Source organism: Hyperolius riggenbachi, chromosome 11 (assembly GCF_040937935.1).
Source record: "Hyperolius riggenbachi isolate aHypRig1 chromosome 11, aHypRig1.pri, whole genome shotgun sequence".
NCBI classification, from domain to species: Eukaryota; Metazoa; Chordata; class Amphibia; order Anura; family Hyperoliidae; genus Hyperolius; species Hyperolius riggenbachi.
The window spans coordinates 33,009,582-33,022,983 of record NC_090656.1 but is presented as its reverse complement, the minus strand read 5'-3'; the positions used below and the strand labels follow the sequence as shown (position 1 = coordinate 33,022,983).

The 13,402-nt window shown below is 45.9% G+C and overlaps 1 protein-coding gene across 2 annotated transcripts in view; it reads right to left on the bottom strand.

Annotated features, from left to right (window-relative positions):
• The window catches only part of LOC137538844 (lysine--tRNA ligase-like), a 75,445-nt gene that overhangs the window by 28,383 nt on the left and 33,660 nt on the right, over window positions 1-13,402 (bottom strand). For both annotated transcript variants that reach the window (XM_068261216.1, XM_068261215.1), the window contains 3 exons: window positions 6,987-7,112; window positions 6,783-6,902; window positions 5,612-5,774 (listed from right to left, as the gene is read on the bottom strand). In XM_068261216.1, the coding sequence (XP_068117317.1) occupies window positions 5,612-5,774; window positions 6,783-6,902; window positions 6,987-7,112 (409 nt within the window). The remainder of the gene's footprint in view (window positions 1-5,611; window positions 5,775-6,782; window positions 6,903-6,986; window positions 7,113-13,402) is intronic.

Here is a 13,402-nt window from a genome sequence, read left to right as displayed (position 1 = left end):
GACCTAAAGAAAGAAGTGCGCAGACTAGAAAGGAAGTGGCGAAAATCTCAGAATTCAAACGATAAACACACCCTTGTCTCTCACCTAGAAAAGCTACCAAAATGCGATCACCAAGAAGAAATCCTCCTACCTATCACAGGAGATCGCAAAGGCCGCCAAAAGGCCAGTCCAACTATTTCGCACAGTTGATAGACTATGTAACCCATCCTGTCTAAAACCTACTATAACTCCCTCAAAGGAGCTATGCGAGAAATTTGCCTGCTACTTTGCTGACAAAGTATCCTCTATTCCAGGGGTCCCCAACCTTTTCCGGCACGGGGACCGCTTTCTGACCAAATTTTTCTCTGGGGGGCGGTCGTCGGCAAGTATAGTTGCCCCAGTATAGCCAGTATAGTGCCCCAGTATAGCCAGTATAGTGCCCCGTGTAGCCAGTATAGTGCCCCAGTATAGCTAGTATAGTGCTCCACTATAGCCAGTATAGTGCCCCGTGTAGCCAGTATAGTGCCCCAGTATAGCTAGTACAGTGCCCCAGTATAGCTAGTATAGTGCCCCAGTATAGCCAGTATAGTGCTCCAGTATAGCTAGTATAGTGCCCCAGTATAGCTAGTATAGTGCCCCAGTATAGCTAGTATAGTGCCCAGTATAGTTAGTATAGTGCCCAGTACAGCCAGTATGGTGCCCCAGTATAGCTAGTATAGTGCCCAGTACAGCCAGTATAGCTAGTATAGTGCCCAGTACAGCCAGTATAGTGCCCAGTACAGCGAGTATGGTGCCCAGTATAGTGCCCCAGTACAGCCAGTATAGTGCCCCAGTATAGCTAGTACAGTGCCCAGTACAGCCAGTATAGTGCCCCAGTATAGCTAGTACAGTGCCCAGTACAGCCAGTATAGTGCCCCAGTATAGCTAGTATAGTGCCCAGTGCAGCCAGTATAGTGCCCCAGTATAGCTAGTATAGTTCCCCAGTATGGCGCCCCAGTATAGCTAGGTGAGTGCCCAGTGTAGCGCCCTAGTATGGGTGGGTGTGTAGGTAGTGCCCCTCTCCCCAAACGGCCGCGCGCCTGTTACCTTATGAGCGGCGGCCGCTTCCTTCCTTCTAGTCCCCCAGGCGCCGCTCTCCTCTTATCGGCAGCATCTTACAGCAGCGCGTATTGCGACTGCTGTAAGGAGGGAAGGAAGCGCGTCAGCGGTTCCCATGGTAACAGCGATGCATATCGCCGCTACAGGAAGTCGCTGATGCGCTTCCTTCCCTTCCTTACAGCAGTCGCAATACGCGCTGCTGTAAGATGCTGCCGATAAGAGGAGAGCGGCGCCTGGGGGACTATAAGGAAGGAAGCGGCCGCCGCTCATAAGGTAACAGGAGCGGGGGAGGGGCGAGAGGCCAGACATGCCGCGGCCCGGTAGGAGACTGGCAACGGACCGGCAGTGGGTCGCGGCCCGGTGGTTGGGGACCCCTGCTCTATTCGGTCTCTCATTCAGTCCACAGCACCTAAGACTTATTCAACTCCTGGAAATAGTTGCAAAAACAACCTAACACCCTGGACTGACTTCAAAAGTATTAGTGAGGAAGAGATCTCAGACATCCTCAGTCGCCTCCGCCAGACAACCTGCGACCTGGACCCTGGACCAACTAAACATATGCTGAAATGCCCTGACCTGCTTGGTCCAGCATTTCACAAAATAGTAAATTGCTCTCTGCAAGCAGGGAGATTTCCTACCTCTCTAAAAGAAGGAATCATCAAGCCCCTTCTTAAAAAAGCCTTCCATGGATCCAGATGCTATGAGCAGCTACAGACCTGTCTCCAATCTCCCCTTCTTAGGTAAAGTTATTGAAAAGGCTGTCTATCTGCAACTTGAAACCAGGCTGTCAGTAAACAACATCCTGGACCTTCTACAGTCTGGCTTTAAGAAACACCACAGCTGTGAAACAGCCCTCATCCAAGTCTGCAACGACCTGCTCATGGCAAGGGACAGAGGGGAATGCTCCATCCTAATCCTGTTGGATCTCTCAGCGGCTTTTGACACAGTTGACCATGAAATCCTGCTTAACAGACTGCAGGAGTACTGTGGCATCAGTGGATCAGCCCTCCAGTGGTTCAGATCATTCCTGGCTGACAGAACACAGAGAGTATCCCTAGGGCCCATAATGTCCAAACCTGCACCTCTAAAATTCGGAGTGCCACAAGGATCAATCCTATCCCCACTGCTGTTTGCAATCTACATGTTGCCACTCGGTACACTTATTCTACGTCATGGCCTGACGTACCACTGCTACGCCGATGACACACAGCTATACCTGTCCTTCAAACCTGGTGGAACAGACCCTACCCCAAAAATAAACTCTTGCTTAGCTGAGCTACAGGCATGGATGAATGATAACTGGTTGAAACTGAATGCTGACAAAACTGAGGTCCTCTTTGTCCAAAGCCAGTGCCCGCCATCAAAACAGCTCTATCCTAAAGCAACACCAATCAGGATTGGGAATTCAGACATAAACAGCTCCAACCTTGTGCGCTTGGTGTACTAATCGATGGTGAATTGAGTTTTAGAAACCAAATTTCATCTGTAGTTAAATCTTACTACTTTCATCTGAAGAGCATTGCAAAGATTAAACATCTGATTCCCCCAGAGGATCTTCCAACCCTAGTCCACGCCTTCATCACATCACGGCTGGACTACTGCAATGCCCTTTATGCTGGCCTCCCCAAAAAGGACCTGCGTCGCCTGCAATTAGTGCAGAATGCTGCTGCCAGATTGCTGGGCCCTGGATACATAAAGGACCTGCTGAAGCTGCACCACACCTCTCACAACCTCAGATCAGCAAGTTCTATAAACTTGGTCACTCCCAGAGTGCACCTCAAAAAATCTGGAGATAGAGCCTTCTGTCATGCTGCCCCTACTCTTTGGAACTCCCTGCCACACCCAGTAAAGACAGCCCCCTCCCTGGAGCTATTCAAATCCAGACTGAAAAGCCACCTGTTTAGCCTGGCATTTCTGGACTTATAAAATTCTTCCTCTGTACCACGAAGGTCGAAGCCATGCTTATGTGCTTTGAGTCCCACGGGAGAAAAGTGCTTTACACATGTTATTGGTTGTTGTTGTTGTTGTTCTGACTCACAGTGGCTGGGTAGTGTACTGGTTAAGGGCTCTGCCTTTGATATGGGAGACCAGGGTTTGAATCCTGGCTGGGGTCAGCACCTATTCAGTAAGAAGTCCTCGGGCAAGTCTCCCTAACACTGCAGGGTGGCCCCTTGAGAGTGTCCTTAGTGGCTGCAGCTCTTGAACGTTTTGAGTCCAAGAGGAGAAAAGCGTTATACAAATGTTAGGATTATTACTATGATTGTCGGTATGTCACTTGAATAGGGGATACGTAGGTAAACATTTTCTGTCTCTATACTTCTTCCTGTATTGATATTCTTGAAGTGTCTTGAGAACTTCCAGACATCTTCTGCTCCCATCACACTTTTATAGCTCTTAACTGTCCCTCTTTTGTTGGGACAGTCCCTCTTTGGGAACCCAATCCCTGTCCCTCTTTCTTCCTCATGTGTTCCTCTTCCAGGAATGATGAGTAGCTCTATGTAAATATATGTATTTTTCTACCGAAAAAAATGTGTTTAATATACTGTATATACTCTAGTATAAGTCTAGAAATGTAGGTCTGGTTCACTTAATAAAAGTATAGGGGTCGACTTATACACAAGTCACAAGCAACACTGAGCACACTAAGTAATGTGTGTACTAATAGTGACATTCCTATCTGGAGCAATTTACACAGTGGTAAGTGATACTTTGAGGAAAGGAAATGCCAAGATAACACAGGTCTGAATTTCCTGGCCAACACAATTAACAAGGAAAGGGGCGGGGGGGGGGAATACTGGCCTGCATAAAAGGGAGAGAATAATTGCAGCATGTGGGGCTCTGGAGGAGCTGCACTTAAAGGGAACATGAAGCGAGTAAAATTATTAAAAAAAAAAAACACACATGACGTAGCTGCAAAGGAATATTACATACTAACTTCACCGTCAGTTCCTCTCAGAGGCTCACCATTTTCTTCTTACAGCGATCCCTACCAGTTCTGACAATATTTTGTCAGAACTGAAATATACCAGTTGCTGTCAGTTGTATATCAGCAGCTGTCAGTTACAACTGAATGTGCAAGGTAAAGTCTATGTTTCCCTATGGCTCAAGTGGGTGATATTACAGTTTAACAGTGTGCTGACCAGGAAGCGGTTATGGGGTAATGGCCATTTTCAAAATGGAGGATGGAGAATTCCATTGATCATGGTGGACAAAAAGGATGGAGGAGAGAAGAAAGTGATTGAGGAGTAGACTACACAGGAGGTAAGGAGGTAACCTGTGTATGGTTATTTCGACTTTTTATTTTCAGTTCAGGTTCTCTTTAAGGGACAGGAGGGGTTAATGGCTGCAATATTGTATGCAGTGCAGTCATTAACCCCTCCTGAGCCCCAAGTGCAGTCATTAACTTTGCTGGGTAGACTTATAGTTGAGTCAATAAAAAATCCAGTGTAAGGTGGTTGAATATTGGAGTCGACTTATACACGAGGCTGACTTGTATTCGAGTATATACAGTACTATAAACTTTATTCCCTTCTTTTAAATGGATAGATTTAGTATTTTCACGTTAATATGAAGGAAAATGACCCAGGATAGAATGGACCAGTGGGGTTTGAATGACAAAGCAACATTCTTCTTATGAAATCTTTATGGTATGCATGACTAGGGGTCTGTCTGGGGCATGGTTAGAGGTGTGGCTTAAGTGTTTCTCTTTTTGATCTCAAAAAGTTGGGAAGTATGCACTTTTAAAAAAAAAAAAAACTCAAAATTTATGGGAGGTATGCACTTTATGTATACAGCAAAGTCCCCGTTATCCAGAAGGATAAGCTGGCATCTGGAAGTCTCAACTAGCCGTCATGCCTGAGGAGGATAATGGGGACAATGTTTTGGGAGGTTTGCAGGGCATTGTACGGTAGAAGATCCTTACCGAGCCTTCAGGTGCCGTCTTCTACCCTGCCCGCAGCTCCCTTCGGCTTTCTGGCGACCCAGCACGGCTCCTGGCGTGTCACCTGACCAGCCGGGAGCCATATACAGAGGAGGGTGGAAAGCTGCTAGGAGCAACAGGAGAGGTAGAACACAGTGGAGCCTGGAGGCTCGGTAAGTGTTTTCTGCTAAACCGGGGGTGGTTTTTTTTGGCTGGTTGCTCAAGCAACCGGCAAGCACACGCATGCGGCATCAGGCAATCCCTGACCTGTACCGCATCCATGGGACTTTGCTGTAGTACACACAGCTAAGTATTGGTACAGTATAACCTTGGTTTGTAAGCATTATTTGTTCTGTAAACACGCTTGTAATGTAATTTACTCTTATAGCAAAGCAAATTTCCCCATAAGAATCAATGGAAACTCAGACTATTCGAACCGTAATCCGAAAACATTTATAGAAATATAGAGCCTGCTGCATTTTTCCCCAGATTGCATCCAAATCCCCATCGCCATACATTGCCACGGCAGGGGGATTCGGACGCACTCAAGAGGAGATGGGGCCTTACTGTGAAGCACTACACAAGAGAGCGGATGGCATTGAATGATGTGCTTACCTGACACAAGCTTATCGGTGATGTCCATCAGATCGTTGTAATCCGCATACGCCATATAAAATTCACAGGTCGTGAACTCAGGATTGTGCGTCAGGTCGATTCCCTCATTCCTGAACTGTCTGCCCACCTCGTACACCCGGTCAATGCCACCGACCACCAACATCTGTAGAAACAGAATCCATTACCATCCAATCTCAAATCACTGCAAGCCTATCACAGGCCCAGGAAGTACTACCACAAGCCTATCACAGGCCCGGGAAATAGCACTGCAAGCCTATCACAGGCCCAGGAAATAGCACTGCAAGCCTATCACAGGCCCAGGAAATAGCACTGCAAGCCTATCACAGGCCCGGGAAATAGCACTGCAAGCCTATCACAGGCCCAGGAAATAGCACTGCAAGCCTATCACAGGCCCAGGAAATAGCACTGCAAGCCTATCACAGGCCAAGAGAATAGCACTGCAAGCCTATCACAGGCCAAGAGAATAGCACTGCAAGCCTATCACAGGCCCAGGAAATAGCACTGCAAGACTATCACATGCCCAGGAAATAGCACTGCAAGACTATCACAGGCCCAGGAAATAGCACTGCAAGACTATCACAGGCCTGGGAAATAGCACTGCAAGCCTATCACAGGCCCAGGAAATAGCACTGCAATCCTATCACAGGCCCAGGAAATAGCACTGCAATCCTATCACAGGCCCAGGAAATAGCACTGCAAGCCTATCACAGGCCCAGGAAATAGCACTGCAAGCTTATCCCAGGCCCAGGAAATAGCACTGCAAGCTTATCCCAGGCCCAGGAAATAGCACTGCAAGCCTATCACAGGCCCGGGAAATAGCACTGCAAGCCTATCACAGGCCCAGGAAATAGCACTGCAAGCCTATCACAGGCCCGGGAAACAGCACAAACACATCAGCAGAGAGGGTCAATGAGATGCAAATTATTCAAGCTTGCATGCAAATTGTATGCAGCTAGGAAAGGCACCAAACATTTTCTGACAATCTGATTGACTCAAATTCCAAGCAGCATACAGTCGGCCTGAAATCTGCATTCAAGTCAGAATAACCACCTCTATCCATCCTTTCTATCACAGCTGCTGAGAGAAGCCATCACCATACACCCATGTTTGAGTGCCCCGCCGCCCCCAACCTGAGCACCGCTGAGATTACCTTGTGGTAGAGCTCTGGGGCAATTCTCATGTACAGATCCATGTCCAGCTCGTTGTGATGTGTGATGAACGGTTTGGCAACAGCACCCCCTGGGATAATATTCATCATTGGAGTCTCAATCTGTCGGCAAAGACACAAATAGTACTCAGCACCTGCTCCGGCACGTGACAACAACCTCTACAGGAACCGCTGTATAATCCCTACCTCCAGGAAGCCCAAGTCGTCCAAGAAGCGGCGGAGGTAGGTGATCATTTTCGCTCTGACGATAAACTTCTGTCGGACGTAATCATTTAGGATGAGATCCAGGTAACGCTGGCGGAATCTCGTCTCCTGCAAGACAGAGCCAGGCTGTGAATATCACGCATGGGGATTCCAGGGGTCTCACCTCATTATTAGGGAGGATATGCAAATTCTTTCGAGTCGATGTACATTTATGTAAATTTGTATGCAAATTATGCAGTTTGAAAATGGACCAATCAATTTAAACCCAGGTTTACATTCATTGGCCCTTTTAAGATGCATATATCTGCATAGAAATTTTCATAATTTCAGGAGTATTTGCCTCTCATAGATCATCCCACCTAATTATGGACAGACAAAGCCCCCAGGAGGATTTTTGGTATTGGGCCAAAGGGAACCCAGAGGGCCCATTCACACTACAAGCGCTTTTGAGCGTTTTGCGATTAGCGTTTTTTAAAGTCGCTACCACTTTCATTAAAATCGCTGCGATTTCGCAATCACGTACGCAAAAATCACAGCGATTTTACTGTGATTTTTACCAACGTGAATGGGAGCGATTTTAAAAAATGCTAATCAATCGCAAAGCGCTCAGAAAATAACTTCTAGTGTGAATGGGCCCTCAAGCCCTTTCTACTGAAAGTACTGCTGTGCTTCCTTATACCAGATTGCATTTCCAAGTAAGGTATACGGAGGCTGCTATATTTATTCCCTTTTGAACCATACCAGTTGCCTGGCTATCCTGCTGATCCTTTGCCTCTAATACTTTTAGCCATAGACCCTAAACAAGCATGCAGCAGATCAGGCGTTTCTGACAAGATTAGCCACATGCTTGTTTCAGGTGTGTGAGTCAGACACTACTGCAACCAAATAGATCAGCAGGATTCCTGGCAACTGGTATTGTTTAAAAGGAAATAAATATGGCAGCCTCCATATACCTCTTGCCTCAGGTTCATTTTAAGGTATACCTATAGAGGGAAAAAAAAAAGTCTCATTTAGTTACTTACCCAAGTAGACGGAAGCCTTTGACCCTCTTCAAATAAGGCTTCTCAAAGAGTGCATGTGGCCAGTGAAGGAATGCAGTCACACTGCACAGGTCGTCTCGTGCCTGCACAATAGCATTGAGCCGGTTAGGCTTTTTCCGCCGAAGCCAATTGGCTGCATGCTACAGTGCAGGCTTCCTGAACATTGCAGCCGTGCTTAAGTTATGGACGAGAGCGGGGTTGTGAACTTCCAGACAGGGCCGTATTTAGGCAAAGGCTCCATAGGCCATGGCCTAGGGCACCACAGAAGCAAGGGCACCAAAGCAGCAGGCTAAACTGGTGCAGCATTTGCATGCTTGCAAATGCTGCAATGAAGAGAGATCAGGCAAGCGCCTGACTGCGGTACTCTGCTGCTAGCTGCCTGTGCAACAGCCACCTTGCTCTCTGTGCACGTTTGCATTGTGGCCGGCGGCTATGGACTTGGACAGCATTGGAAACGGAAAGGAAGCTTCTGCACTGGAGATAAGCAGAGAAATGAGTGACACTGATGGCTGCTGCGGTGTGAAGGTGTGCTGGCTACCTATACTGAAGGGGGAGAGGAAGGAGGGATTTAGGGAGTGGTCTGGCTTCCTATACTAGAGGGAAAGGGGGAGGGGTCATCTGGCTACCTATACTGGGGGAGGGGTCATCTCGCTACCTATACTGGGGGAGGGGTCATCTCGCTACCTATACTGAAGGGGGCGGCTGGGGATAGTGGCCTTGGGCGGTAAAGAGTACAAATCCGGCCCTGCTTCCAGAAGGTCCCAGTGCTGGACGATGTTTTGAGGAGGGTGTGGGAAGCCTCTAGAGGTTCAAGGGGTTTTCCTCTACTGTGACTCTCTCTCCTTTTAAAGTCACAGGCTTACTTTAAAGCAGCAGGGACAGCCATACTATTCCAGAAAAAAAAGACACATAGAGGTAGATACTTATTCCAGGCATTTTCCATCTTTACTGCCTCTGACTGAAGCCAATCCTGATGTTATTTCCACTTTTTCTCCTAGAAACTGCGCTGTCATATTTAGTTTGCTCTGTAAACACATGTGAGAACAGCATAGATCGTATCTCAGCAGCTTATGCAGAGGGGTGAGGTGTATTTTACTTCTCAGCCTCGTGTCACACGGAGCTGCCCTCAGCCAATCAGTGAGGAGCAGGCATGTGAGAGAGGAGATAAAAAGCTTCCTTCTCCCCAGCACTGTACCAAATAGAGCCAAGCTGATTGAGATAAGATTTATAACAGCAGAACCACTTATGTTTATATTGGAATGCTTGCAATGCAGGGTCAGCTTTAAGAAGCAGTTTCTTCCCTGGCAAAACCCAACCAATTCCCTAGTTTTTTAAAAAAGGCATGTCTGACTCATTCACTCAGCATTTCAGCAGACTTATGAGAGAGACTGAGAAAGCCAAGCTAAATCCAACAAGTCCAATGCTCAAAGCTGTCTGGATAATCCCTGTAAATATTGTTACCTTTCAAAGAATGTGTCCAATTCAAATAAACATTTTGTAGCTGTGCGCCTAGGTAAAATATCTGCTCTCTTAGTAGTTTCCTGCTTGCAGACTTAAGTCTTACAATTCCTCACCACCTACTTCCTGTGAACGACGCGTCCCGCCTGTGTTTCTCCCACTATACTGCAAATGGTCACAAGTGATTGGTCTATCCGCTAAATCCAGAGTAGAGAGGAAATTTGCTGCAAGTACACCTGGCCCAAAGAACAAGCGCTGTGCCCAGCGCTCTGCTTCTATACACTACTCTCATCCAGATTGTTAATAGTTTGTCTTGCCCAATTTCAGGTTTTTTAAGACTTTAAAGCGGTATCATCACCATAAAAATCAAATTTCAACAGCAACTGGTCTGAGTGTATTAAGTGATAAAGATGCTAATCCTGCATACAAAACTTTGAAAACTTTTTCTGCTGTTATGATTTGGAGTTATCACATACTTAAGGAGCACTGGCCCTTTAGTAGTCGGTGCCAAAGACTTTTAATATATATGTAGACAGCGCTCCTCTTCTTACATCTCAACCTGCAGGATTAAAACCTGGACATAGTGCATTACTGTTAAACTTAACACACTGACACCCCAGTGCTTTATAGTGCTCCACACGTGCTCCACACTTAGTGCAACGATCCACACGACCCCTACAGAAATGCAGGCTCACCAGATGTAATCTACCTCGTTTTTCAGGTGGGTCTCTCACATGAATCAATAAGCCAACGAACTAGCCGCTTCAGATCTCCAAAAGAGTTTAATCCAGATTCCTCTTAAAATCACAATAAAAACAACAAGGCCAACATAGCGTAAAACCATAAAACAATAGCTGCCAATGCCCTGCGCTAAGGTGCACTCACGTCATAAGGATGAATAATGCGCATATCAGGCCTCACATAAGCCTTGCGGTGTCACCTCCAATGCGGTTTCGGCGTCCCGTCTCCGCTATGGCGCTTCCTCTCGTGTATAGGTTGTAGCCGGCTCGCGTTCCCCAATCTGCTCCCAGTGACGTCAGGCGCTCCAAGCTCCGCCTTACGCGTTTCGTCCGTCAAGGACTCATCAGAGGCTGACGTCACTGGAGCGTCCGACGTCCTTTATACCAGTTTCCTCTTACGCTGACTCCAACGCGACCCGCAGGTCGCGTATGTATACGTCATGTGGTTCTCATTGGTATGCGCTGGAGCGCATCGGCCATCCCGTCGTGCGTTTCAATTTAGTTTCCGTATCAGTGGGCCTTTGATCTTAGATACACCACATCACTGCTTCAATGGCGCCCTCTGCTGGACATCTACCTAACTGTTTCTACTTCATATTTAATACACATACAAACTATAAAACAGGATTTCAAATTTAAACTTTGGATTTTTTGTACATACTCTTTATACTTCCTTCTCAACTACTTTATCTATCTTCTATAGAATGGCTTATCTAATGATCAATGCCCCATCTGACTCTACGCACATGGAGGTGACCCCCTTATTATTCACCTGCATTTCCTATTTTTTGTGTGGGTTTCCACCTGAGTGTCTATTTTACTTGTACACCCCTGGTTCATATATACCCTTACTCCTTAAGTGACCCTCTGACGTCAATGGCCTCCTATTTGAACAGCATACAATTTCATGGATGTCCCAAAAAAGGGTCCCCATTTACAAGTGTGCCATATTTGCCAATATTTTTTTTTTTTTTTTTCTCTATGGCCACCCATGGGGGAGAAATCTGTGGCCAGTGATTGATTACCCTGTGCCCCTATGATTCCTCTACCCCCCCCAAAAAAACCTCCTAGATAATAGATGTGCTGGTGAAATGTGCCCCATGATTTAATTTGTACTACGGCCACAAATTTCTCGCATCTTACTGTGCATCACCTACCCCACAAAACCCCTCCTCCAAAGCTATAGGGTGCTCCCCTGAGCTAATCTAAGACCCCCTACTCCTTCTAGTGAGTCTCTTTAATCTCCAGTTCTCACAGGTCATTTGTTATAAAGCAATTTAAATCAAATTTCACATTCATGCCCTGGGGCACCATGGTTTTTAGGTTATAGATCAATCGCCCCTCTGCCTGAGAGATGTCCCGGACCAAACTGGACCCCCTCCATCTCTTCACATGGGCCTCTATGCCCATGAATTTCATGCCTGCAGGGTTACTGTCATGAAAAATCCTAAAATGGTTTGACACACTGTGTGTGGCCAGGCCCTTTCTAATGTTGGCCACGTGTTCACCAATCCTTTTGTGCAATTTCCTAGTGGTACGGCCAACATATTCCATATTACAGGGACATTTAAGTAGATATATTACCCCTTTTGAATTACACGTGATGCATTGTCTTAATGTCACCACCTGCCCCGTATTATTTGATGTAAACGAACCCCCCTTCTGCGGCAATGCTTCTCTGCACCCCCTGCAGCTCCGGCACGGGAAGAAGCCCTTTTGTCCCAACATATCCCCAGCTCGTATAAGGGGCGGATTGATGAAACTTGGTACCAATTGTGATTTCAAATTTGGGGCCTTTTTATATATGAACCCCGGTCTGTCAGGCACCACCTTATTCAGGACCCCATCCAGCCGCAAAATATTCCAATGTTTTTTGATTATATGTTCTATGTCCCTGTATTGGCCATTGTAATTCAATAAAATGTCAAAATCCCTGTTTTTTTTTGTGGTATTACATCATTCACTCTATTTTTGAGAAGGTCTCCTCTATCCATTGCTGTTATCTCTTCCACCAATGCATTGAGGGTATTCTCCTTATATCCCTTTTCTATAAACCTTTGTGTAAGTATTTTGCTCTGTTTTTTAAAAGTCTCCACCTCAGTACAGTTTCTCCTTATCCGCATCAGTTGTCCCTTGGGTATATTCTCAAGCCACCTCCCGTGGTGGCAACTTTCTAGTGGGATATACCCATTTTTATCCGTAGGTTTGAAAAAGGTCTCTGTGTTCAATAAATTGTCTTTTTTCTTAATAACCAGGTCTAGGAACTCGACCTGGTCATATGACTGATTAAATGAGATTTTTATGGGGTTCCAATGATTGTTGGCTCTGTTACAGAAGACATCTAACGCCTCCTTAGGTCCCCTCCAAATAAAGAACAGGTCGTCAATGAACCTGTTCCAGGAGGTTATGGCACAACCCGTGCGTTGTACATAAAATTCCTTCTCGTACCAAAAATAATTATGTTCTAATGCATATTTTAATAACTCCATAATGAAGTTTATCTGCTTGACCTTTAAATTGCCCAATTGTTTCAATGCTTCTTCCACAGCTTGCATTCCTTCCTGGTGGGGAATAACCGTATAAAGAGACGTGACATCCCCAGTAATCAGGACGTCACCCTCTTCCATCCCCATGTCACTTATTTTTTGTAATAGATGTTTAGTATCTTTTAATAAGTGTGGCAATTGACCCACAATATTTTGAAGGAATATATCGATATACTCACCCACTCTTTGAGTGAGCGAACCCACCCCACTGACAATAGGTCTGCCTGGGGGGTTCTCAATATTCTTGTGAATCTTAGGATTACAGTATATTACTGCAATGCGTGGATTTGTTGGTAATAGATATCGAAATTCATTGGTGGAGATGATGGTCTCCTTCTCACCCCGCATCAGTATATCTTTTAACTTTAGTTTATATTCACATGTGGGGTCTTTTCTCAGTTTCTTATATGTTTGGTCATCCTTGAGTAATCTACACATTTCATTCCTGTACTGTAGGGAGTTCATAATAACCAGCCCCCCCCCCCTTTGTCTGCTGGCTTCAGAACTAAGTCATTGTTTTCCACCAGTTCAAGGATTTGTTGGTTTATCTGTTTGGAGTTCCTGAATTTCTTTACATCCATTACATACATTATAATTAGGTGCCAAAGACTTGC